Source organism: Tachysurus vachellii, chromosome 5 (assembly GCF_030014155.1).
Source record: "Tachysurus vachellii isolate PV-2020 chromosome 5, HZAU_Pvac_v1, whole genome shotgun sequence".
Lineage (NCBI taxonomy): Eukaryota > Metazoa > Chordata > Actinopteri > Siluriformes > Bagridae > Tachysurus > Tachysurus vachellii.
In genome coordinates, this window is record NC_083464.1 from 485731 (window position 1) to 513140 (window position 27410).

At 39.3% G+C, this 27410-nt stretch overlaps 1 protein-coding gene across 2 annotated transcripts in view; it reads left to right on the forward strand.

The window, feature by feature from the left end:
* The first annotated feature begins 13992 nt into the window (after positions 1–13992).
* si:ch211-234p6.5 (pleckstrin homology domain-containing family A member 7) overlaps positions 13993–27410 on the forward strand; it is a 33496-nt gene continuing 20078 nt past the window's right edge. For both annotated transcript variants that reach the window (XM_060869147.1, XM_060869148.1), the window contains exons 1-3: positions 13993–14059; positions 16590–16656; positions 16876–16971. In XM_060869147.1, coding sequence (XP_060725130.1) covers positions 16591–16656; positions 16876–16971 — 162 coding nt within the window. In that variant the 5' untranslated portion in view covers positions 13993–14059; position 16590. The remainder of the gene's footprint in view (positions 14060–16589; positions 16657–16875; positions 16972–27410) is intronic.

The window sequence follows — 27410 nt, forward strand, 5'->3', positions numbered from 1 at the left end:
TGTATACTCACTCTCTTGGTGAAGTTATTTCCTCACACAGGTTCTCTTACCACTGCTATGCTGATGATACACAACTTATCTTCTCTTTCCCACCCTCAGATAACACAGCTTCTGACCGGATCTCAGCATGTCTGGCAGAAATTTCATCATGGATGACTGCTCATCAGTTAAAGCTCAATCCTAACAAAACTGAACTGCTGATCATCAGGTGATTCATCCCCAGGTCATGATCTTGCTATATCCCTGCACAATGATCTGATCTCCCCTTCAGTCACATCTCACAACCTTGGGGTAACCATGGACACTCAACTGTCCTTTTCCTCTCATGTTGCTAATGTGACTCGCTCATGTCGGTTTCTTCTCTACAACATTAGAAGGATTCGGCCATTTTTGTCCACACAGGCTGCTCAGGTACTTGTTCAGTCTCTTGTCATTTCTAGACTGGATTACTGCAATGCACTGCTGCAGGTCTACATATCAACGCAATTTGTCTTCTGCAAATGATCCAAAATGCAGCTGCCCGGCTTGTTTTCAACCTGTAAAAGTTCCCACACCATCACATGGCTCCGATCCCTTCACTGGCTTTCGGTAGTTTCACGCATCAGATTCAAAACACTGATGCTGACCTACAAAGCCACAAACAGATCAACTTCCTCTTACCCCAAAGCCCTCATCACTCCTCACACTGCACCTCACACCCTCAAATCTACCAGCACTGCTCCACTGGTTCCACCATCTCTCAGGGTAAGAGGTAAGTTTACTACTTTAAGACTCTTCTCTGTTCTGGCACCAAGGTGGTGGAATGAACTTCCCCTAGAGGTCTGGACAGCTGAGTCACTGACTTTTTCCAAATGACGGTTGAAGACCTACTTATTCAGGAAACACTTCAACTAGCACTTTCTTCCCTGTTTGTTGTGTGTGTTTAAAAAAAAACCATTACCGATGACCCATTAGTCTCTCAGGAGCTCTAGTGTTAGTTAGTGTGTGTGGTGTGTACATTCTTTGTTAGAGTGTGTAGTGTGTACACTTTTTGTTATTGTGTAGTGTGTACACTCTTGGTTAGTGTGTGTAGTTTGTACACTCTTTGTTAGTGTGTGTAGTGTGTACATTTCTTGTTAGTGTGTGTAGTGTGTACACTAGTTGTTATTGTGTAGTGTGTACACTTTTTGTTAGTGTGTGTAGTTTGTACACTAGTTGTTATTGTGTAGTGTGTACACTCTTGGTTAGTGTGTGTAGTTTGTACACTCTTTGCTAATGTGTGTCGTGTGTACATTTCTTGTTAGTGTGTGTAGTGTGTACACTAGTTGTTGTTGTGTAGTTTGTACACTTTTTGTTATTGTGTAGTGTGTACACCCTTGGTTAGTGTGTGTAGTTTGTACACTCTTTGCTAGTGTGTGAAGTGTGTAAATTTTTTGATAGTGTGTGTAGTATGTACACTAGTTGTTGTGTAGTGTGTACACTTTTTGTTAGTGTGTGTAGTTTATACACTTTGTTATTGTGTAGTGTGTACACTTTTTGTTAGTGTGTGTAGTGTGTACATTTTTTGTTAGTGTGTGTAGTTTGTACATTCTTTGTTAGTGTGTGTAGTTTGTGCACTAGTTGTTATTGTGTAGAGTGTACACTCTTTGTTAGTGTGTGTAGTTTGTACACTCTTTGCTAGTGTGTGTAGTTGGTACACTTTTTGTTAGTGTGTGTAGTTTGTACATTCTTTGTTAGTGTGTGTAGTGTGTACACTAGTTGTTATTGTGTAGAGTGTACAATCTTTGTTAGTATGTGTAGTGTGTACACTCTTTGTTAGTGTGTGTAGTGTGTACACTAGTTATTGTGTAGAGTGTACACTCTTTGTTAGTGTGTGGTGTGTACAATCTTTGTTAGTGTGTGTAGTGTGTACACTAGTTGTTATTGTGTAGTGTGTACACTCTTTGTTAGTGTGTGTAGTTTGTACACTCTTTGTGTGTGTAGTGTGTACACTAGTTGTTATTGTGTAGAGTGTACATTCTTTGTTAGTGTGTGTAGTGTGTACACTCTTTGTTAGTGTGTGTAGTGTGTACACTAGTTATTGTGTAGAGTGTACACTCTTTGTTAGTGTGTGTAGTGTGTACAATCTTTGTTAGTGTGTGTAGTGTGTACACTAGTTATTGTGTAGAGTGTACACTCTTTGTTAGTGTGTGTAGTGTGTACAATCTTTGTTAGTGTGTGTAGTGTGTACACTAGTTATTGTGTAGAGTGTACACTCTTTGTTAGTGTGTGTAGTGTGTACAATCTTTGTTAGTGTGTGTAGTGTGTACACTAGTTGTTATTGTGTAGAGTGTACATTCTTTGTCAGTGTGTGTAGTTTGTACATTCTTTGTTAGTGTGTGTAGTGTGTACACTCTTTGTTAGTGTGTGTAGTGTGTACATTTTTTGATAGTGTGTGTAGTGTGTACACTAGTTGTTGTTGTGTAGTGTGTACACTTTTTGTTAGTGTGTGTAGTTTATACATTATACATTATTCTGGCACCAAGGTGGTGGAATGAACTTCCCCTAGAGGTCTGGACAGCTGAGTCACTGACTATTTCCAAATGACGGTTGAAGACCTACTTATTCAGGAAACACTTAAACTAGCACTTTCTTCCCTGTTTGTTGTGTGTGTGTTTAAAAAAAAAAACATTACCGATGACCCATTAGTCTCTCAGGAGCTCTAGTGTTAGTTAGTGTGTGTGGTGTGTACATTCTTTGTTAGAGTGTGTAGTGTGTACACTTTATGTTATTGTGTAGTGTGTACACTCTTGGTTAGTGTGTGTAGTTTGTACACTCTTTGTTAGTGTGTGTAGTGTGTACATTTCTTGTTAGTGTGTGTAGTGTGTACACTAGTTGTTATTGTGTAGTGTGTACACTTTTTGTTAGTGTGTGTAGTTTGTACACTAGTTGTTATTGTGTAGTGTGTACACTCTTGGTTAGTGTGTGTAGTTTGTACACTCTTTGCTAGTGTGTGTAGTGTGTACATTTCTTGTTAGTGTGTGTAGTGTGTACATTTCTTGTTAGTGTGTGTAGTGTGTACACTAGTTGTTGTTGTGTAGTGTGTACACTTTTTGTTAGTGTGTGTAGTTTATACACTTTGTTATTGTGTAGTGTGTACACTCTTGGTTAGTTTGTGTAGTTTGTACACCCTTGGTTAGTGTGTGTAGTGTGTACACTAGTTGTTGTTGTGTAGTGTGTACACTAGTTGTTGTTGTGTAGTGTGTACACTTTTTGTTAGTGTGTGTAGTTTATACACTTTGTTATTGTGTAGTGTGTACACTTTTTGTTAGTGTGTGTAGTGTGTACATTTTTTGTTAGTGTGTGTAGTTTGTACATTCTTTGTTAGTGTGTGTAGTTTGTACACTCTTTGCTAGTGTGTGTAGTTGGTACACTTTTTGTTAGTGTGTGTAGTTTGTACATTCTTTGTTAGTGTGTGTAGTGTGTACACTAGTTGTTATTGTGTAGAGTGTACAATCTTTGTTAGTAGGTGTAGTGTGTACACTCTTTGTTAGTGTGTGTAGTGTGTACACTAGTTATTGTGTAGAGTGTACACTCTTTGTTAGTGTGTGTAGTGTGTACAATCTTTGTTAGTGTGTGTAGTGTGTACACTAGTTGTTATTGTGTAGAGTGTACATTCTTTGTCAGTGTGTGTAGTTTGTACATTCTTTGTTAGTGTGTGTAGTGTGTACACTCTTTGTTAGTGTGTGTAGTTTGTACACTCTTTGTGTGTGTAGTGTGTACACTAGTTGTTATTGTGTAGAGTGTACATTCTTTGTTAGTGTGTGTAGTGTGTACACTAGTTATTGTGTAGAGTGTACACTCTTTGTTAGTGTGTGTAGTGTGTACAATCTTTGTTAGTGTGTGTAGTGTGTACACTAGTTATTGTGTAGAGTGTACACTCTTTGTTAGTGTGTGTAGAGTGTACACTCTTTGTTAGTGTGTGTAGTGTGTACAATCTTTGTTAGTGTGTGTAGTGTGTACACTTGTTGTTATTGTGTAGAGTGTACATTCTTTGTTAGTGTGTGTAGTTTGTACACTCTTTGTGTGTGTAGTGTGTACACTAGTTGTTATTGTGTAGAGTGTACATTCTTTGTTAGTGTGTGTAGTGTGTACACTCTTTGTTAGTGTGTGTAGTGTGTACACTAGTTATTGTGTAGAGTGTACACTCTTTGTTAGTGTGTGTAGTGTGTACAATCTTTGTTAGTGTGTGTAGTGTGTACACTAGTTATTGTGTAGAGTGTACACTCTTTGTTAGTGTGTGTAGTGTGTACAATCTTTGTTAGTGTGTGTAGTGTGTACACTAGTTATTGTGTAGAGTGTACACTCTTTGTTAGTGTGTGTAGTGTGTACAATCTTTGTTAGTGTGTGTAGTGTGTACACTAGTTGTTATTGTGTAGAGTGTACATTCTTTGTCAGTGTGTGTAGTTTGTACATTCTTTGTTAGTGTGTGTAGTGTGTACACTCTTTGTTAGTGTGTGTAGTGTGTACATTTTTTGATAGTGTGTGTAGTGTGTACACTAGTTGTTGTTGTGTAGTGTGTACACTTTTTGTTAGTGTGTGTAGTTTATACATTATACATTATTCTGGCACCAAGGTGGTGGAATGAACTTCCCCTAGAGGTCTGGACAGCTGAGTCACTGACTATTTCCAAATGACGGTTGAAGACCTACTTATTCAGGAAACACTTCAACTAGCACTTTCTTCCCTGTTTGTTGTGTGTGTGTTTAAAAAAAAAAACATTACCGATGACCCATTAGTCTCTCAGGAGCTCTAGTGTTAGTTAGTGTGTGTGGTGTGTACATTCTTTGTTAGAGTGTGTAGTGTGTACACTTTGTTATTGTGTAGTGTGTACACCCTTGGTTAGTGTGTGTAGTTTGTACACTCTTTGTTAGTGTGTGTAGTGTGTACATTTTTTGATAGTGTGTGTAGTGTGTACACTAGTTGTTGTTGTGTAGTGTGTACACTTTTTGTTAGTGTGTGTAGTTTATACACTTTGTTATTGTGTAGTGTGTACACCCTTGGTTAGTGTGTGTAGTTTGTACACTCTTTGCTAGTGTGTGTAGTGTGTACATTTTTTGATAGTGTGTGTAGTGTGTACATTTTTTGTTAGTGTGTGTAGTTTGTACATTCTTTGTTAGTGTGTGTAGTTTGTACACTCTTTGCTAGTGTGTGTAGTTGGTACACTTTTTGTTAGTGTGTGTAGTTTGTACATTCTTTGTTAGTGTGTGTAGTGTGTACACTAGTTGTTATTGTGTAGAGTGTACATTCTTTGTTAGTATGTGTAGTGTGTACACTCTTTGTTAGTGTGTGTAGTGTGTACACTAGTTATTGTGTAGAGTGTACACTCTTTGTTTTTTGAGAGTGTGTAGTGTGTACAATCTTTGTTAGTGTGTGTAGTGTGTACACTAGTTGTTATTGTGTAGAGTGTACATTCTTTGTCAGTGTGTGTAGTTTGTACATTCTTTGTTAGTGTGTGTAGTGTGTACACTCTTTGTTAGTGTGTGTAGTGTGTACACTCTTTGTTAGTGTGTGTAGTGTGTACACTAGTTGTTATTGTGTAGAGTGTACATTCTTTGTTAGTGTGTGTAGTGTGTACACTAGTTGTTATTGTGTAGTGTGTACACTCTTTGTTAGTGTGTGTAGAGTGTACATTCTTTGTTAGTGTGTGTAGTGTGTACACTAGTTGTTATTGTGTAGAGTGTACATTCTTTGTTAGTGTGTGTAGTGTGTACATTCTTTGTTAGTGTGTGTAGTGTGTACACTCTTTGTTAGTGTGTAGTGTGTACATTCTTTGTTAGTGTGTGTAGTGTGTACACTCTTTGTTAGTGTGTGTAGTGTGTACACTCTTTGTTTGTGTGTAGTGTGTACACTAGTTGTTATTGTGTGTAGTGTGTACATTCTTTGTTAGTGTGTGTTGTGTTTACATTCTTTGTTATTGTGTAGTGTGTACACTTTGTGTTTTTGTGTAGAGTGTACACTCTTTGTTAGTGTGTGTAGTGTGTACACTCTTTGTTAGTGTGTGTAGTGTGTACACTCTTTGTTAGTGTGTGTAGTGTGTACACTATTTATTGTGTAGAGTGTAAAATCTTTGTTAGTGTGTGTAGTGTGTACAATCTTTGTTAGTGTGTGTAGTGTGTACATTCTTTGTTATTGTGTAGTGTGTACACTCTTTGTTAGTGTCTGTAGTGTGTACATTCTTTGTTAGTGTGTGTAGTGTGTACACTCTTTGTTAGTGTGTGTAGTTTGTACACTCTTTGTGTGTGTAGTGTGTACACTAGTTGTTATTGTGTAGAGTGTACATTCTTTGTTAGTGTGTGTAGTGTGTACACTCTTTGTTAGTGTGTGTAGTGTGTACACTAGTTATTGTGTAGAGTGTACACTCTTTGTTAGTGTGTGTAGTGTGTACAATCTTTGTTAGTGTGTGTAGTGTGTACACTAGTTGTTATTGTGTAGAGTGTACATTCTTTGTTAGTGTGTGTAGCGTGTACACTAGTTGTTATTGTGTAGTGTGTACATTCTTTGTTAGTGTGTGTAGAGTGTACATTCTTTGTTAGTGTGTGTAGTGTGTACATTCTTTGTTAGTGTGTGTAGTGTGTACACTCTTTGCTAGTGTGTGTAGTTGGTACACTTTTTGTTAGTGTGTGTAGTTTGTACACTCTTTGCTAGTGTGTGTAGTGTGTACAATCTTTGTTGGTATGTGTAGTGTGTACACTCTTTGTTAGTGTGTGTAGTGTGTACACTTTTTGTTAGTGTGTGTAGTTTATACACTTTGTTATTGTGTAGAGTGTACACTCTTTGTTAGTGTGTGTAGCGTGTACATTCTTTGTTAGTGTGTGTAGTTTGTACATTCTTTGTGTGTAGTTTGTACACTCTTTGTTATTGTGTGTAGTGTGTACACTAGTTATTGTGTAGAGTGTACACTCTTTGTTAGTGTGTGTAGTGTGTACAATCTTTGTTAGTGTGTGTAGTGTGTACACTAGTTGTTATTGTGTAGAGTGTACATTCTTTGTTAGTGTGTGTAGTGTGTACACTTTTTTCCCATCTGTCTCCATCTAGAGGTGAAATAATGCAACTTACAAATGAATGCAATAACAAATGTAATAAAATCACTGTGATTTCTTTAGTTGTTTTCTTTTTATTGTTGAAATATGTTCCACAATTTATTGTGTGTTAATAGTACTCAATAACTAAATAAATAGATAAATTAAAAAATACAATAATAATAATAAATAAATATTTTGTGTAAGGTTTTATGTGTTTAAACATAATCCAATGTTTCAGACAGACAGATTAATGAAACAGAGAATTAAATAATATTTGTGTGGTGTAAATGCCTTCATTGTTAAAAAATGTTGCTGAAATGAAAAGGTCACCGTGATGAGAGAGAGAAAGAGGGAGGAAGGGACAAGGACAGAGAGGCTAGTGTTTAGTGTTTAGGGAAAAAACAGTGTGAGTCTTTACACAGAATGTGTAGGTGCAGAGAGCATGAGAGAGAGAGAGAGAGAGAGAGAGAGAGAGAGACAGAGAGAGAGAAAGGACAGAGATGATGGAGTTAGAAATCGCTTTGGGACACAGACAACAGAACGGGTAAAACTTTCTGTTCTTAAAGATAGTGTGTGTGTGTGTGTGTGTGTGTGTGTGTTTGAGAGAGAGAGAGAGAGAGAGTGTCTGTAATTAATGCTCATAGTGCTACAAATAGAGGACAATGTTTATAATCCTACATAAACCTTTATAAAGCCTTATTTCAGCTCTGCATTAGCAGGAGATTTTATTTCTGTCTCCAGTTTAGTAAAATTTTATTACTAAACTATTTTAAAGGTGTTAATATAAGTAGACGGAACTGTTTGGTGATGATGTTACTAAGTATTGTGATGGAAGGAGAGTGTGGGATGCTGATGACTTCAGGCTATTCAGGACTGATGTAGTGAATATGGACATCACCTGATAGCGTGATTACTTTGTGTGTTGTAAGAGGTTGTGTGTCATTATCACAGGACATGTTTGATCCAAGCTGAGATCAGATAATTATTTGTCTACTAGAAGCAATGTTGTTCATTTCAGATCATTTCAGTTTTATTTGTATTCTGTTTTTAACAATGGACATTTTCTCACAGAATCTTTACAGAACATACATTATTTATGTACATTATTTTAATTTATCCCTGAAGCCTGAGGTAACTTTGGAAAGGAAAAACTCCTTTAGATGGTATGAGGAAGAAACCTAGTAAGGAACCTTATCATTATCTGGGTGACACCAGAGTGTGAGATTAGAAATAATTATGAACACCAGAGATTGTGATCAATAAAATAAAAAATTAAGTTACGAAATTATAAATAAAGTCCATTCTAAAGTCGTCCTTTACAGTCAGTTTGAGTTGTGTTACCAGGAGCTCCTGAACAACTCATAAATTACTTCATCATCTGAGTTCATTATAGATTCAACACCAACTCATCTGTGCTGAAGCCTTCAGATACTCCATGATGGAGAGACAGCATGTGGAGAATGCATTACTGTGTGTTAATTAAGAGGGTTGATTGAATGACAAACGAGCTGCAGTCCATATCAGGATAAACTAGTCACTCTTCTTTGTGTGTGTAGAAGTTCTTGTCTGTGTAGAAGGTGAGGGATTACAGTTCATTATTTTATTATACAGAACTACGGATCAGCTTCACATATCTGTCTTTATTTTCTGTACAAAGTTTTGCTGAATTAAATGGGAAAACATTCTTCAGCACCCACACTCACACTCCTACACCAGGATTCCACTGAAAACACACACACACACACACACACACACACACACACACTATTTATATATTAACATAAGAATGTCAGCCTGTCTGTATTTATGTGCAGAGATTTTTATTGCGTTTTATGAGTTGTTTATAATTTCACCCTAAACACATTTCTCTGTTATTAATCTAATATAAATATAAAGTAAATATTTAAATAGAAATGTTTATTTAGACATCATCATGTATTATCACATCGGATATTAATTTTACAGTTATATTGGTGTCCATAACCAATATGAGTTGGTTATGGACACAAGTGGCACTGAGTCACAAGTGGCACTGAACAAAGTGATTTTATGAATAATTTCAGTTTTATGACTGTGTACTGTATAATAGTCAAAAGTGCTGACTGTGTTAACAGGAATTTGAATATAAGCAACAGAGTTCATATTCACCTCCAGGGTTGGGGGTTCGATTCCCGCCTCCACCTTGTGTGTGTGGAGTTTACATGTTCTCCCCGTGCCTCGGGGGTTTCCTTCGGGTACTCCGGTTTCCTCCCCGTTCCAAAGACATGCATGGTAGGTTGATTGGCATCTCTGGAAAATTGTCCGTAGTGTGTGATTGTGTGAGTGAATGAGAGTGTGTGTGTGTGACCTTTGATGGGTTGGCACTCCGTCCAGGGTGTATCCTGCCTTGATGCCCGATGAAACCTGAGACAGGCACAGGCTCCCCGTGACCCGATGTAGTTCGGATAAGCGGTAGATCTCTGGATAAAAGAGTCTGTCACATGCTGTAAATGTAAGTCTATTATATGAAACTGAACTTATTAACTGTTCAGTGAAGGAAACTTTGCATGAAGAACATGTACAGCCTCCTTCATGGCTTTTATGTGCTACCATCCACAGTAAATTATTCGATCTTTAGGCTGCCCATGTGGAGCCATCATTATGAACACAAAGTAATTTCATAAACAGACTCTGGCAAGACTAACTTCGATTTTTTTATAAGTATAAGGCTGGAGCCAGAAGGTGACAGACATGAGAGCTTCCATAAAGCATAAGGAGTAAGGAGACAACATCCAGACATCCCAGTTCACCAAACTCTCTATGCCCATGAACCTTCTCTGCTCCAGATCTGCTCCTTTATCTAAGAAAAGTCTGCCAAATGCTGTAAATGTAAATGTAAAAAAGTTATTCATAAAAAGTTAAACTAAACAAATGACTCTAGACTTTAGCTGCTGCATTCTGGACTATCTGGAGCTTGTTTATGCTACTAATGGAACATCCAGACAGTAAAGCATTACAAAGATAGATAGATAGATAGATAGATAGATAGATAGATAGATAGATAGATAGATAGAACTTTATTGCCATTGCATAGTACAAGTACACAGCAATGAAATGCAGTTTCATCTACCAGAAGTGCAAAAAGTAGCAATTGTGCAAATAGACAAGTGCAGATAAATATGTAGTATATGTACAGCATGTAATATAAATATGTATATATGTTTACATATGTACAGCAAATAAATATAAAGGTTTTTGAAAAGTAAATTAATTAAAGGACATTGTTGAAAAGTGCAAGCAAATGTTTCTAAGGCTATGGCATTGAAAAAATGTGCAGACACTTGTAAAGGAACAACAAGTAGAAGGTAATAAGGTTAATGCATTAAAAACAATAAACAAGCTGAATAAACAAGTCCACTATATATATATATATATATATATATAATGTATATCCAGAAAGTGGATGCTTACTAACTTCCTCCTGCTTAACTCTGACAAGACAGAAGTTTTGACTGCTGAAACATATAGCCGCATGTCATCAGCATACAGTAACAGTGGAAGCCAATACCATGCCTATAGTTGGACATCTGGGTTGGGTTGAGGTCAGGTTTTTTAATCAGGTTTGATAACCGCTAGCTTAAAATATTTCAGCACACAGCCAGTGCTAAGGGAAGAATTTATCATCTTTAGAATGGGTTGGAGAGCTACTGGTAATATCTGTTTAAAGTAACACATGGGTCAGGGATCCAGTTTACAGGTTGATCATTTTGAAGAAGAAATCAGTGAAAATAAGTCCGTCTCTTGAAGGAGGTGAATGCCAAATGCTAATCTGATACAGCAAAATTGTTATCTACAGGATTAGATTTCACATTATCTACTTTTACTTTAATATCCTGAATTTCCTGCCTGATATTTTGCAAAGTGATTGATGCTGCATATTGTGTGACCTCCATTATGAGTGGGTCCTATTATGTTCTGATTCACCCCAACTGAATCTAAGCTGGAAATAACTGCTGTTCTCAGAGAATCTTCTAACTTCTCAAAATAAATAATAAAGTCTCCAACAATTACTGCTTTGTCTAAAGCAGGGCTCTCAAGTATCACACATTAACGTGACAGTCCCTCATGTGGGTCTTTTGTCACGCTCTCACCACACATCGTATTTCTCACGCAGAAAAACGTTTTGACTATTTATCATATATTTAATAAGCTGCAGTGCCCAAAATGTATCAGTCCGAACCACTGTCTCTATGGAAACGGGCAGGAACCAAGCGCGTCTCCCCTGGAGCTCTTAGTCGAGCCTGACACTTAAAAAGAGGCTACACAACAGCCAATCAGAAAATAGCACTATTGTATCTGGGTAAGATTTAACGCAACAACCAATGAAAAAAGCAGATCCTGGAATTGTTCATCATCATCATCCTCGTTCACCCACAGAGAAAAGCTCTGGAGCTGCGAGCATCACTTTGAGCACAGAGTAAGTCATGATCTCCTGTTGTAATGTTACAACTAATTCACAACTTGTTTGACACAAACAATGACATTGTGACTGCTGTTAGAGACGTTTCCCAGATAATCAGCAGGAGTTTTTCATGAGTGTCTGTAACTTAGCCAACAGTTTTACAGCCTGTTCACTGACAACACTGACCTGCTCAGAACAAGTAGTCTTGGGCCAGTGGTTCTCAAACTGGGGGCCCTGAGATGGTGCCAGGGGGCCCCGGTTCACTGACAACACCTGCTCAGAACAAGTAGTCTTGGGCCAGTGGTTCTCAAACTGGGGGGCCTGAGATGGTGCCAGGGGGCCCCGGTTCACTGACAACACCTGCTCAGAACAAGTAGTCTTGGGCCAGTGGTTCTCAATCTGGGGGCCCTGAGATGGTGCCAGGGGGCCCCGGTTCACTGACAACACCTGATCAGAACAAGTAGCCTTGGGTTTAATGCTTCCACATTCTAATGCTGATGACAAGAGGGTATTTTTGATGGTGGGTTTGAACAAAAGCTAGTCATAATCACCATCAGTCATAATCTCTCTCTCTCTCTCTCTCTCTCTCTCTCTCTCTCTCACACACACACACACACACACACACACACAAATGAAGAAATGGTAACTCAGTAGACTTAGTTTTTCTGGCTACATATGTTATATTAGTATGAAGAACTTTTAATGAGTTAAACATGTGTCTAGATTCTTGCTTGACTTCGAGCTTATCATTATGAATAACTCTGACACCTCCTCCCCTGCCTCCTCCCCTGCCTGGTAGGCGCTTCTGATGTATAAACTGGTTTGGTTTGATCCATGTTTCTATTAAACACAGAACACTAAACTTCTGATCAGTAATCATTTCATTAGCCATAAGAGCTTTAGATGCAAGAGATCTTATATTTAACAGTCCTAGCTCAAGTAAGTAAGTAAGTAAGTAAAGTTTATTTATATAGCACAATTATCACAGCAGAGCTGACCAAAGTGCTGAACAAAGTCAAAAATAAACATAAAATAAACAAAACAGATGATACAATAGAACAATAGAACATAGACAAAAATCCAATTAAAATGTCTGGGAATAAAAATATGTTTTCAACTTCACTTTAAAAGTTGTACTGGAAGGTGCAAGGCGAATGTCCAGTGGAAGTTGGTTCCGGAGACGGGGGGCCGCAATAGAAAAAGCCCTATCACCCTTCATTTTTAAGCGTGAACGAGGGACAACCAAGAGAGCTCTATCAGAAGATCTTAGAGATCTGGTGGATGAAAAAGGAATAAGATGATCTGTGAGATAAGATGGGGCTTGACCATTAAGAGCTTTAAAAACAAACAACAAGATTTTAAATTGAATTCTACAATAGACAGGAAGCCAATGAAGAGAGGCTAAAATTGGTGTAATGTGATCTGTTTTCTTTGCCCCGGTCAAAAGTCTCGCAGCTGCATTGTGTACCATCTGTAAGCGTGCAATGGATGACTGAGGAAGACCCAAATATAATGAATTACAGTAGTCAAGGCGGGAGGTGATAAAAGTATGAATGACTTTCTCCAGGTCATTAAAAGTTAAAAAAGATTTCAGTCTCGAGATGATCCGTAACTGATAAAAACTGTGTTAATCTGCTTAGTTAAGCAAAGTTCAGAGTCCAGAATGACACCAAGATTCCTAACCTGGGAGGAGACTGAGGGGAAATGCTTGCTAAGCTCGTTTATAAGACCACTTCTCAACTTAGGGGATCAAAGACGATTACGTCCGTTTTATTTTCATTTAGTCGAAGAAAGCTATTGGACAGCCATTTCTTGATGTCCCCAAGGCAGGCCAATAAGGGTTGAATGGTATCGCCAGCTTTCAATGGTACTGTATGTACAACTGGGTATCATCAGCATATAAATGAGATGAAACATTGTGTCTCCTAATAATGTCCCCCAAAGGTCGCATATATAAAGATCGAAGGTGCTGGCTGTGCATTCACTATGATCTTATTTTATGTTAAGAAGGTTACTAAAACTAATAATATTATGAACCCTGAGTGATGATTCCTTGCAGCCAGCAGACAGTTGGACAAATACATTTTAATTTATTAAGTAAATTGTGAATTATCATACATAATTTTATGTAAAGTCTTAGAATAACAAACAATAAACTACTAATAAGACTACAACAATAAATTACTAATCCATCACAACTATGTAATGTTCAGAAATATTAAGGAGAAAGTAGGAGCCCTAATTATTGAGTTGTTACTTAAGTAAACGAACAGATTGAACAGTACTACGATATGTGTGCGGTAGGGTGTTGGAGTGTGTGTGTGTGTGTGTGTGTCTGTGTGTGTGAGATACTCTTTGACATCTGAGGTTGAGAATTTGAGTGTGACCGTGTGTGTGTGTGTGTGTGTGTGTGTGCGCCATCCCTAACATAGCACTCATTCCTCATTCCTCGCCCATGGCAACCACCTGTCAACTGTCACTCTAAACTTAGCAATAGTTCAGGTTCAGTGTGTGTGTGTGTGTGTTTTCTTATAGGAAGGAGTAAATTTGAGCACCAAAGAGCTTCACCCAGCAGGTTAGCAGTGTAATGTGTGTGTGTGTGTGTGTGTGTGTTATATTCAGTGTGTTTTATAATTGTGTGTATTGAAAATTCAAATCTTGTACTTAATGTCACTCATTCACAGCTCATTATTACTAAACTAAAAATATTTATTTTATTATTGTCCTGATTGTAACAAGATGGGTTTAAGATCTTACATGATTTGAGTGATTTTGGTTCTGTGACTAAGTTATAGTTCCATCAACAGATCTCAGTTTTATCTGTTTTACTAATGTTACTAATTTGAGTGAACTGCACTGTAACAGTCACATTCTCTTAGTCAAGTCAAGTCAAGAAGCTTTTACAATCATTTACACCATATATATGTGACACAGTACACTGTGACATGACACAACGTTCCTCCAGGACCAGGGAGCTACAGAGAACAACACAGAGATAAGGACCGAAGTCAGTTAGTCCTAGACACATTAAGTTTATCTGTACACAGTGTATCTGTATGACCAGTGAACATACAGTAGGTTCAAATTATATATTACATGTGCAGAAATACTGGAATGAACACATTAGTATTATAGCAGCAGTTACATGAAGTAAAGTATTGTGTAAAACAACATGTAAACAGTTTGATATGATGGTGCTGTAGACATGGATGTAAATTGAAAGAGTGTGTATTTGGTGTAGGTCTGTGCAGTCCATACAGTTGATTATGCTTGTGTGTGTGTGTGTGTGTGTGTGTGTGTGTGTGTGTGTGTGTGTGTGTTGTGCTCAGTACAGTTCAGTTCAGTCGTTAAGGAGTCCGATGGCTTGTGGAAAGAAACTGTTACACAGTCTGGTCATGAGGCCCGAATGCTTTGGTACCTTTGGGTTAGGGTTTCCTCAGACTTCGTGTAGTGTATAACAGTGTATATAGCAGTGTATAAACAATTTTTTTTTATAAACAAAAAATCTTTAGAAAAGAATTTTTAGAAAAAAATTTCCCTCAGAACCCAGAGCTCTTATCTGTACTGTGTGAGTCTGTGCTCTAAATGGGACATTGTTTACTTCCTTTTTCTGAGATAGTTTTGTTTCTAAGCATTAAATCGGACTTATCAATTTTGCTGATGCATTAAGAATTGTGTTCATTTCTACACACTCCTGACTGTGTGTATTAGAAACTAGTGGTGATAAGTAGAACAGCAGGTAAATGTAACGTGGGGATGTTCTCCATATATCAGGATATATCCTGCACTGTAATATGACCAGGAGAATAAATGCTAATCTCAGAGATAATGGGATTCAGAGAGGTTACACAGATGGAATGTGAAGTATAATTAAATAAAATATTTAAAATGGTTTGGTTATGATGCCTTGTTTGAGATTTGGCACATGCAGGTTTCCTGAAGGAAAAGTGTTTTTAGCAACACAACACTCTATTTATGCATTTCTGTATGATAATTAATGTACCTATGCAGGAGCATCAGTTTAGAATGTGTGGCATTTGTCAGGGGTCATTGTGTCGTCCATGTGTATTAGTGATCCCTGCTCCTGCCTCTGCTCTTTGTCTGCTTGTAATGTCATGTGTTTGTCATCTTATTGTATGAGGCCACACTAGGCTGCCAGTCGCCAGCAGGGGGCAGCAACGGTGCAGAGTGAGAGGGTCATTCTGGAAACTTTGTTACCCAGAATCCTCCAGGCTCATTAACTTGGATTGCCTGCAGATGTCAGGCAGGATGTTTAAGGCCAGGTTTTGAGTGTGTTTGTAGAGATTTATGATTTTTATTAAAAGGTCAGGGATTTGTTTGATCTTCATCACTGTGTGAGTGACAATTGCAAGAATCAGAGAGAAGAAACTGAAATGACAGAAAGGAAAGAGCGAAAGAAAAACAAAACAGAGTTTGTGAAAAGCTAAAGATGCCAATGCAATTAGTTCAATTTTAACAATGATCTGTTATAGCACTGTTATAACACTTGAGAGTGTGGGATTATAAATCATTATAAATACAGAGTGGGATTATAAATCGTTATAAACACAGAGTGGGATTATAAATCGTTATAAACACAGAGTGGGATTATAAATCGTTATAAACACAGAGTGGGATTATAAATCGTTATAAACACAGAGTGGGATTATAAATCGTTATAAACACAGAGTGGGATTATAAATCGTTATAAATACAGATTGGGATTATAAATCGTTATAAACACAGATTGGGATTATAAATCGTTATAAACACAGAGTGGGATTGTAAATAACACAGTGTTTATGTCCTAATTTATTCATTAGAGATGTTTTATGTTGTAACGTACATGTCTGGATTTCTTTGTGATAATGTTCATAGTTAAAAGAACTGTATAAAAATTAAGTGAATGATCTATACAGTATGTGATAATAAATAAACAGCTTTAAACATAACTAAATACAAAAACGATCCAAAGATTTAAACCAGATATCAGCGCAGTGTTAAAAAAAAAAAAAAGTAGTCAGAAGCAAACAGACAAGACATAACATTACATGAAAAAAAAAAAGACAAAGAAAAAAACAAAATGTCTGTCTGTCCGTCTGCAGGATGGAGGAACAGGACCGAGTGAGTCAAGCCTCTAGTGTGGTCACTGTTTCCTCAACCAGAGACAAGGTGAGTTTATTAAACACACACACACTCTCACACACACACACACACACACACACACACACACACACACACACATATGTGTGTTACTATCTTGGTAAGTCTGAAAGATTCCTACTTAAAAAAATCTATTATGTCCTATGAAATACCTGGATCTACTGATAATGTGTGTGTGTGTGTGTGTGTGTGTGTGTGTGTGTGTGTGTGTGTTTGTTTATTTTTTAGGCTGACAAGAAACTGCAGTCATTCTGTAAAAGGTCTCGCTCAGTGCAGAGAGATCCGAACTGTGCAGTAGTGATCAGAGGCTGGCTATATAAAAGAGTGAGTACAAATCCTCCGTGTCCTGATGCTGAGACAAACCCTGCTGTCTTTACAAACATAACACATCTGCAGGAGAGGATTCTGTTCTTCTGTCCTTCACTTCCATCTCTTATTTTATAAACAGGACGTAATTATCACAGCAAATCATAAGAAGCCTGTATTACAGTTTAATAACATTCAACTGTCTGTCTCATCTGCTCTCTGTGTGTGTGTGTGTGTGAGTGTGTGTGTGTGTGTGTGTGTGTGTGTGTGTGTGTATACTCTCTTCTCTGTAAGGAGCCATGAGCTCTTATAGACTCTTGTCTCTGCTCAGCTCTTGGTACTGCAGGGTTTGTAGTGAGAGCTCTGTGGGTCTCTGTGCATAAGGTGAAGCCGATATTTAATGGATCCTTTCTGAGTTTTGAGCAGTAATGGGAATCGTCCTAATTTGGCTCGGCTGACATTATTTCTGGTGTTTGTGTGAATTTGTCGAATGGATTTACAGAATTGTGTTTATAATTTCCACTTGGTGTTTGTCCCATTGTGTAAAAGTCTGGTTTGTGAGCAGCCCCAGAGCTCAATACCATACAACAGGTTCATTATTGATTTGTAAAGTTTGAGCCAGATTAGAATTTGGATTTGTTTTTAGATTGTGTAGAATCTCCTGTGTGTTTGTCAGCTCGTTAACTGCTGGGCTGAAATTTCCTGTGGAACTAATTTTCAGTCCTACGTAATTATCCTGATTACAGTGTTCTATCCTGTGGTGAAGTGTGGTGTGTTCCTCTGACTTCTGGGTCTTTTTTTTTCTTCTGGGTCTGATAGTTTTGGTCTTTTTGAGGTTGACTGTCCTGGCCCAGGTCTGTCAGTGCTGCTGCAGAAGGTCCAGGTTCTGCTGTAGACCCTGAGCACTGGGGGACAGCAGGACCAGGTCATCACAGCAGAAATCTGATCTCTGTGTCATGCAGAGTGAGACCTGGTGCAGCCGAGCCTTCTAATATGGAGGCCAAGTCATGTATATATATTAAACAGTGCTGGGCAGCAGCCTGGTCTCACTCCACACTCCTGAGGGAAGAATTGTGGTCTTTTGTTGCCGATTTTGATTCCGCACTTGTTGTTTGTGTACATGGATTTGATGATATCATAGGTTTTAGTGTTTATGGACTCCTTGATTAGTGTCAGTTGTTTATGTATATTGGGCTTTTTTTGATTCTGAGTGTATGTAAGTCTTATAATGTATCACAGTAACAAAGGCGTAATTCTGCATTCTTTCGATCTCTGTGTTTTTGATTGTATAATTGTCTTAATTTCTTTCTAATATTTTGCCCACTTATCATCAGTAGGATTTTTTGGTTTGTTTCTAAATTGTGCAGTTCTAATGAAAACATGGTTTAAATTTCTGACTGTGAGATTGATGCCTTCGTTACTGTACATTGTATCTAGAAAGATATCTAATAGTGTTTGAATTTCATGGCTGCCTGTTGCTTTCTGGAACATTTCTGTTCTGTCTCATCTGTATGGTTTCTGGATGTTGTACAGCTTATTGGGCTGTGTGTGTGTAGTGGGTAATTTGGCTGTGGTCAGACAGAGGGGTTAGTTGTTTAACAGTGAATGTGCTGACATAGAAAGGGTCTAAATCTGTTACAGTACTGCACTGTACTGTTGTGAGAGGTGAGCAGATCGTGTACCTTCCCACGTTCATATGTAGAGAAAAGATGAGGTTACAAATAGTTTTAAGGCAGAGACAAACATGTATAGATTAAGGCATGTTTTCACAAATCATGTTAACACACTATAGAGATGTTTACATATATGTAAATACAGACACACTCACACATACATATACAGTACATACATATTGTGTGTCTGCACTGTTGTTTTTAGTGAATATGATCAGCACTCATCAGTCTGGTGCATATGAGGTTGAGCAGGTGTTTGATTTCTCCCAGTTCTGTTGGTCTGGGGTTGTTTGGTGTGTTCTAGTGAGTGTAGCTCTGTCTCTGTGACTGTTGGGTGAGTGTGGGTGGTGGGGGCATTTGGCTGGTACAGGTGGTGGATGAGGTGGTGGTTCGCTGTACTTCAGCTGCTCTGGGTGTATGATTGTGTTGTTGGTGCCACTGATGATGGTGATGGTCTAGTAGCTGTGAATTGATGCTCATTAATGGTAAGGTGGAGTAGGATGGTGAGTATGGTGGTCGGTGGAGTCTAAATTGGTTATTGTTCTTCTGAGGGCTATCTGGATTGCGTCCAAGAGCAGAATATTTAAGGTTCCTGGCAAACATTTCACCCATGTCTTTGCGTCGGTGTATATAGTCATAGAGGCTCTGGATGTTGGGGTGGGGGTGGTGTGCCAGGTGAACATTTGCCATTAATGCACAGCCATGGGTGATCTCTGCATCCACTTGTTGGATGGTGTCAGATTGATGATTATAATCTTGGATGTTTTTCTGTGGCTGTAGGTGTTTTATCATCAAACTTTTGTGGTTCATTTTGTGGTCTTGGTGGCTCTTTTTGTGAACCAGAAGGCTCTGTTTGGGGTTTTAATGGTTCTTTCAGGGGTCGTGGTGTTTCCAGGTCTGTCGGGGTGTTTGCTGATTGTGGTTGGGGGTTTGATGGTTCTGAGCATAAGCATGAGGTGCTAGATAGGGTGGCTGCTGACTGTTTTTGAGTTCCTCTAGCTGTTCTCTCATAGTGTTTATTGTCTAAGGCAAAGTTCTTCTCTGACATGTATTAAGCTCAATCCTCAGAGTGTCTCTGTCTTCTTGTACGTTTTTAAACATCTGTTTTCCTCCCCCTCACTTTGTGCAACAGAACACAGGAAAAGGAACACAAATACAACAAACAAGAGACAAGGACTCAGCAAAAAACAGATGCAGGAAAACTGGTATTAATGGTGTGACAATCATAGGAACACATGGTACAGGTGTTCAGAGGTGAGAACGGATAAGGAATGTGACACATGTGACACAAAAAACAAAAAGCACATGGCATAATTACTGAATATAATAGGACCCACTCATAATGGAGGTCACACTCTTGGTCTCGTTCTAACCCTCGGATTAAATATAGAAACTATAGTCACAGTGTCTCAATCAGAAGTTATCTCTGACCACTATCTCATTTCATTTAAATTGCTCTTCAGACACAATATTTACAATTTGCCACGTCACTGTGTTAAATGTACACGAAAAGTTTTATTTAATTCTGTAGCAAAATTAACTAGGAACAAAAACACTATCAAAAAGCTCACACCATCTATTTGTAGCAGTAATGACTTCATGAATAAGATCAGATAAGATAAGATCAGATAAGATATTCCTTTATTCGTCCCACAATGGAGAAATTTCTCTGTTACTGCAGCAAAAAAATATATAAAAAGAATAAAGAATAAGGACATAATATAATATACAGTATATACAAAAACAAAAATGTGTAAAAACAGTAGTGTTTACACTGAAGACATATTGCACATTTTTAAATTTCTGTTATTGGACACGTTTAAAATGCTTGTTATTGCTTATTATTGCAGGTAAACAGTAATAATGGTGTGTATTATGGTGACTGGTTCACTTGGAGCAGCTCTGATTGTAAAGTCTAATAGCAGCAGGGAGAAAAGAGCGTCTGTGTCGCTGCTTCAGACACTTAGGATGTAACAGTCTGTCACTGAAGGAGCTGCTCAGAGCTGACACCGTTACATACAGGGGGTGAGAGTCGTTCTTCAGCAATGATGATAGTTTTGCTACCATCCTCCTTTCTCCCACCGACCTGTACAGTGTCCAGATGAAATCCCCAGGACTGAGCTGGCCTTTTTCAATGGAAATTATTTCAATGGAAAAATTAGTAACATCAGGCAGAACATTCAGACCATTAATTTAATACTAAACAATTTGATAGATAATGCTGTAGATAATAGTTCTGTTTTTGATCAGTATTTAGACCGTTTTAATCCCCTTCAAGAGACGGACTTATTTTCACTGATTTCTTCTTCAAAATGATCAACCTGTATACTGGATCCCTGACCTACATGTTTCTTTAAACAGATATTACCAGTAGCTCTCCAACCCTTTCGAAAGATAATAAATTCTTCCCTTAGCACTGGCTGTGTGTTGAAATATTTTAAGCCGGCGGTTATCAAACCTTTGATTAAAAAACCTGACCTCGACCCAAACCAGTTTTCCTTTATCTCCAAGATCCTAGAAAATTTTGTAGCTCAGCAGTTATGCTCAGACCTACATAGTGAAGTAATTTATACTGACGTATATTGGATTGTGTAGGAAACCCTTCCACAATCCCACTAAAGGATGTGTCCTAATTTGCACGGGTTGTTTTGAAAACACAAGATCATCTATCAGAGTTGGTCTTACCTCGAACGCAAGTGTCCTTCGAAGCCTCTTGGTCTTCTGACAAAGGATCCTCTTCAAGTTCTTCTAACTAATCTATTGTTTGAATCTTTAAATGAAGGAGTCAGACTTAGACCTTTTTGTCTTTACAGGGTCCTCACAATGGGAGGCCTTGTTTTTTTATTAGAAGCAATGTAATACAGATAAATGTGTGTAATATATGTAAAGTAAAATAAAAGAAAATTACAAATAAAAATCTCCTTCAAATAATCAAACAGTATTAGAATATGTAAAAGTATATAAAATGCAAAGATTAAAACAAACCAAGAAACACTCTACAAGTGTAAGCTTGCGTTTGTTCTCTGATGTACACAGAGTATAACATGCACTAGTGTGTCTACACTAGAATGCACACTCAGATGACATTTCATGGGCCTTATATACACTTTGTAACATTGCTATTGCAAGTTGGATCTCGCTGTCGAGTCTGGCCACCTTGGGCTTTTTCGACAGCATATCAAATTTCATCCTCCAAACATTTCTTGTCTATTTCTTAACCCTCAGAGTGCTACTCATGTTTGTTCCTCATCTTTAAAGGTTAGTAATTCTATATATGGTTATAGGTTGCAGTTAACTCCCTGCAGCTGCAAAGCTGTGATTACTGTATATATGACTGAAAATTTCTCTTGCGTCGAATTTTCGACAAAAATCATTGAAACACTTCATTTGCAGATTTCACCCACAAATTAGATTAGATTAGATGCAACTTCATTGTCATTACACATGTACAAGTACAAGGCAACGAAGTGCAGTTTAGGTCTAACCAGAGTGCAATAGCAGCAAGTGCAGGATATACAGTGTTTACAAGACTTAGATAAGTTAAATAAAATGGTAATATGAAGTGATTTACAGATGTGTGTGTACTATGAACATAATATACAGATGGCTATAAGTATAACTGAAATTTACAGAAGGATGTAACAAAATGCACAGTAGGCTTTTAAGATTTCACTACAAGAAACATAATCATCTAAGTTTACAGTCATAATAAGCAATATTAATCTTAGCAATTCTATTACAGGAGAACACATGAACATGAAGTAAAAGGAAAGCGATTCAGAGTTCTCCTGAACTTCTGAAAATAAAACGCATTATAATCTTCCTTTCTTTTGGAATCTCTTCCAGCTGTCTAGGTACAGCGTCTGATCCCTCGTTGTCTTTTTTAATCACTCATATTTAAGTCTTTAAACTCTTTAACCAACTCTTTAACCTTTTGTATTTTACATCGATTTTACATTTGTCTATTTGACTTATGTCTCTCATTTCTTTTCATATTTTTCCTTCTCTTACTATCTATTTATGTCTGTCTTCTGATGGATAAGTTAACAACTGGTTGAGGTGTATCTTTGTATTTATTTGGGTTTGTTGGGTGAGAACCAGTATTAGTGTCAGGACTCTGCCCGGACTCTGGCCACGTGCATCTGTTTACGTTTCTCGTCACATGTCTGCCCCGCCTTCGTCTGCTCCTCCCTGTCGTCACACCTGATCCTTATTGTGTCATTGTCCTTTTGTATTTAACTGTGCCACGTTGCCTCGTGCAGCGCAGCATCTACTGTGGTTATGTCCTGCTTCTAGTCTGCGTCATGTTTCGTGTTTTCTGTTATTAAACTCTGTTTATTTTAGCTATCCTGCGTTTGGGTCCGCTTCTGTTCCGTGTGCATAACAATTAGAGCCCAGGAAGATTCCTGTAACTCCATCCTGTACCTGCCAGTGTGTATCAGTCAGGATTTAGGCTTCATCATAGCACAGAGACGAGACAGCGCTGGTTAAAATTGTAAATGACCTGTCAGATAACCGCGGTTTCGTTGTGGATAAAATTTAGACCCAAATGCAGGATAGCTGAAATAAAGCTGATTTATTAAAAATAACATAATTAGACACATAAGAGACAGGTGTGCTGAGGTGGGACACGACATACCAATCCCGTATCAGTCATAATATCCGAGGGATCCAGACCCAGGTCCAGAAACCCAGAAAGGAATGGAGGGTGTCAAGAATTCTCCGCCACGAAGCAAAAGAAAATAATAAACAAAAAAAAAATAGGGCAAACATATGGGACAAGAGGTGAGGTGGCATCTTCCATGCAAAAACAGGAAGTGAAGCGATGCCCCCCACCAGAACAGGTGCGGTGTGATGTCACAGGGCACCAAAAAAAAAAATTCCAACCTCCGCAGGAAAGAAGTGAGCGGCGTCCCACACTGGAACAAATGCAGAGTGATGTCCACCAAAAAAGAACAAAAAACAAAAGAAAATTCAACAAAAATCCAAGTACAGGGTTTAAAATGACAGAAGGAATAATAATAAAAATGCTCCCAATATAAGCTGGAGCCAGGCTAGATGCTGGGTCTGACTGTGGCGGAATCCTTCTGTCAGATAACCAAAGTGTGGTCTTGGAAAAAAAATCCGATTTATTAAATGCTATCCTGTTTCATTTATTGTTACATTTTTTAAATTTATTTATTAAATGTAACATAAGACACAAACAAAACCAAACTCAGAGAAACAAGACAGACCACAAAGACGTAACAGACACTAAACAAAGATGAGGATTTATTCACGAATAAATATGGAAGACAGTTAGACACATTAGGAACAGGTGTGCTGAGGCTGGAAGGAATAGACAAGGGCAAAGCAGACACATGAACACAAAACGTAAACAAAAGGCACATGGCAAAAGTCCAGGCTAGATCCTGACATGACCTGTTACTGGCCTCTGATCAGGGTTGTGTCTCTTTGCCAGTATTACTTGATCTTAGTGCAGTGACCCAATGACCTATTAGTTCCTCAGGAGCTCTCGGCTGCACTATTATAAACTATTGTAGAAATGACATTATTTACATTTACATTATTTACTGTCACCCAAATGAGGATGGATTCCCTTCTAATCCTGGTTCCTCTCAAGGTTTCTTCCTCATATTGTCTCAACCTTTTGTTTTATGTTTATGCTCTGTAAAGCTGCTTTGAGACAATGTCAAGTCAAATCAAGAAGCTTTTATTGTCATTTACACCATATTTAGCTGTTGCAATACACAGTGACAACGTTTCTCCAGGATCATGGTGTTGCATAAAACAAAGACAGGGATAAGGACTTAGTTAGTTAGTCCTAGATACATAAAGTGCAACTGTGCAACCTGGTGTACACAGTGCAGGACAAGACAAACAAGACAAACAAGACAAACAAGACAGACAAGACTGTCAGTGATGCAGGGGGTAAAAACAGACCCAAATGCAGGATAGCTTAAAATAAACAGGATTTAGTAACTTAAAAAAACATGAAACATGGACACTAAAGACAAGCCATCATCACGACAACAACAGATGGCATAACAGAGGATTCCGTGCTGCTTAAGGCAACGCGGCTCGACTAAATACTAATCACAATTAAGTCAAGTCAAGTCAAGTCAAGAAGCTTTTATTGTCATTTCAACCATATATAGCTGTTGCAGTACATAGTGAAATGAGACAACGTTTCTCCAGGATCAAGGTGCTACATAGAAACAAAGACAGGGCTAAAGACTTGTAAGTAGTCCTAGCCACATAAAGTGCAACTGTGCAACCTGGTGCAAACAGTGCAGGACAAGACAAACAAGACAGACAAGACAGTGCAGGACAAAAGACAGTGCAGGACTAAAGACAGTGCAGGACCAGACAGTGCAGGACAATGACAGTGCAGACACAAGTTACAAGACAATACAAAAAGTACAAAAAATGCAGTACACAAAAGACAATAAATAGTAAACAGTCACAGAAACAGTCACAGAAACAGCGCCGACCGACCAGTGTTAATACTGTATGTGTTAATATAGTATGTGCGAAATGGCTGAGATATTGTACAGTATGTGCAAAAACGGCTGAAATGTTGGGACAGTTTGTGCAAAAAACAGCAGACAAGGTGTGCAAAACAGCATGTAAACAGTTTGCTGGATTGTAAGCAGCATGTAAACAGTATGTTGTGTCAGTGTGTGTGTTTTGTGAGGGTCTATGCAGTCCATACAGATGATGTGTGTGTATGTTGTGCTCAGTACAGTACATTTCAGTTGTTGAGAAGTCTGATGGCTTGTGGGAAGAAACTGTTACACAGTCTGGTCGTGAGGGCCCGAATGCTTCGGTACCTTTTTCCAGATGGCAGGAGGGTGAAGAGTGTGTGTGAGGGGTGTGTGGGGTCATCCACAATGCTGTTGGCTTTGCGGATGCAGCGTGTGGTGTAAGTGTCTGTGATAGAGGGAAGAGAGACCCCAATGATCTTCTCCGCTGTCCTCACAATCCGCTGCAGGGTCTTGCGTTCTGAGATGGTGCAGTTCCCGAACCAGACAGTGATGCAGCTGCTCAGGATGCTCTCAATGGTCCCTCTGTAGAACATGGTCAGGATGGGGGGAGGGAGATGTGCCTTCCTCAGCCTTCGTAGGAAGTAGAGACGCTGCTGGGCTTTCCTGGTGATGGCGCTGGTGTGGAGTGACCAGGTGAGGTTCTCCGCTAGATGAACACCAAGAAATTTGGTGCTCTTGACGATCTCCACAGATGATCCGTCGATGTTCAGCGGAGAGTAGTCACTCCGTGCTCTCCTGAAGTCCACAACCATCTCTTTAGTTTTATCCACATTCAGAGAAAGGTTGTTGGCTCTACACCAGGCAGTTAGTTGTTGCACCTCCTCCCTGTATGCTGACTCGTCGTTCTTGTTGATGAGACCCACCACGGTCGTGTCATCGGCGAACTTGATAATATGATTCGATCTGTGCGTTGCTGCACAGTCGTGAGTCAGCAGAGTGAACAGCAGCGGACTGAGCACGCAGCCTTGAGGAGCTCCAGTGTTCAGTGTGGTGGTGCTGGAGATGCTGTTCCCGATCCGGACTGACTGAGGTCTCCCAGTCAGGAAGTCTAGGATCCAGTTGCAGAGGGAGGTGTTTAGTCCCAGCAGGCTCAGCTTCCCAATCAGGTGCTGAGGGATGATTGTATTGAATGCTGAACTAAAGTCTATGAACAGCATTCGTACATAAGTGTCTTTATTGTCCAGGTGGGTGAGGGCTAAGTGGAGAGCTGTGGCAATGGCATCGTCTGTGGAGCGGTTTGGACGATACGCGAACTGTAGGGGGTCCAGTGAGGGTGGTAGCTGCGTCTTGATGTGCCTCATGACGAGCTTCTCGAAGCACTTCATAACTATGGGTGTGAGTGCAACGGGACGATAGTCATTGAGGCAGGACACTGTAGACTTCTTTGGGACAGGAACGATGGTGGTAGTTTTGAGGCACGTAGGAACAACGGCGCTGCTCAGGGAAATGTTGAAGATGTCCGTAAAGACATCCGCTAGCTGTTCTGCACATTCTCTGAGCACCCTGCCAGGAATGTTGTCTGGTCCAGCAGCCTTCCGTGGGTTAACTCTGCATAGAGATCTCCTCACGTCGGCCGTGGATAGACAGAGTACCTGGTCGTCGGGGGGAGGGATGGACTTCCTCTGCGTTACGTTGTTCTGTACCTCGAACCGAGCGTAGAAATCGTTCAACGCATCTGGGAGGGAGGCGTCGCTATCACAAGCAGGTGAAGCTGTCTTGTAGTTTGTGATCGCCTGTATGCCCTGCCACATGCGCCGGGTGTCTCCGCTGTCCTGGAAGTGGCTGTGGATAGTCTGGGCGTGTGCGCACTTTGCCTCTCTGATGGCTCGGGACAGTTTGGCCCTTGCTGTTCTTAGGGCCGCCCTGTCCCCTGTTCTGAAGGCTAGGTCTCTAGTCCTCAGCAGAGCACGCACATTAGCAGTCATCCACGGCTTCTGGTTGGAGCGTGTAGTAATGGTCTTGGAGATGGTCACGTCATCAATGCACTTGCCGATGTAACTGGTCACTGATGACGCGTACTCCTCCAAGTTGACAGAGTCACCGTTGGTTGCAGCCTCCCTGAAGATATTCCAGTCAGTGCACTCAAAGCAGTCCTGAAGAGCAGAGGTGGCACCTGCTGGCCAGGTTTTCACTTGCTTCATAACCGGTTTTGAGCGTCTGACGAGTGGTCTGTATGCTGGAATTAGCATAACAGTGATGTGGTCTGAGTAGCCGAGGTGGGGGCGGGGCTCCGCAC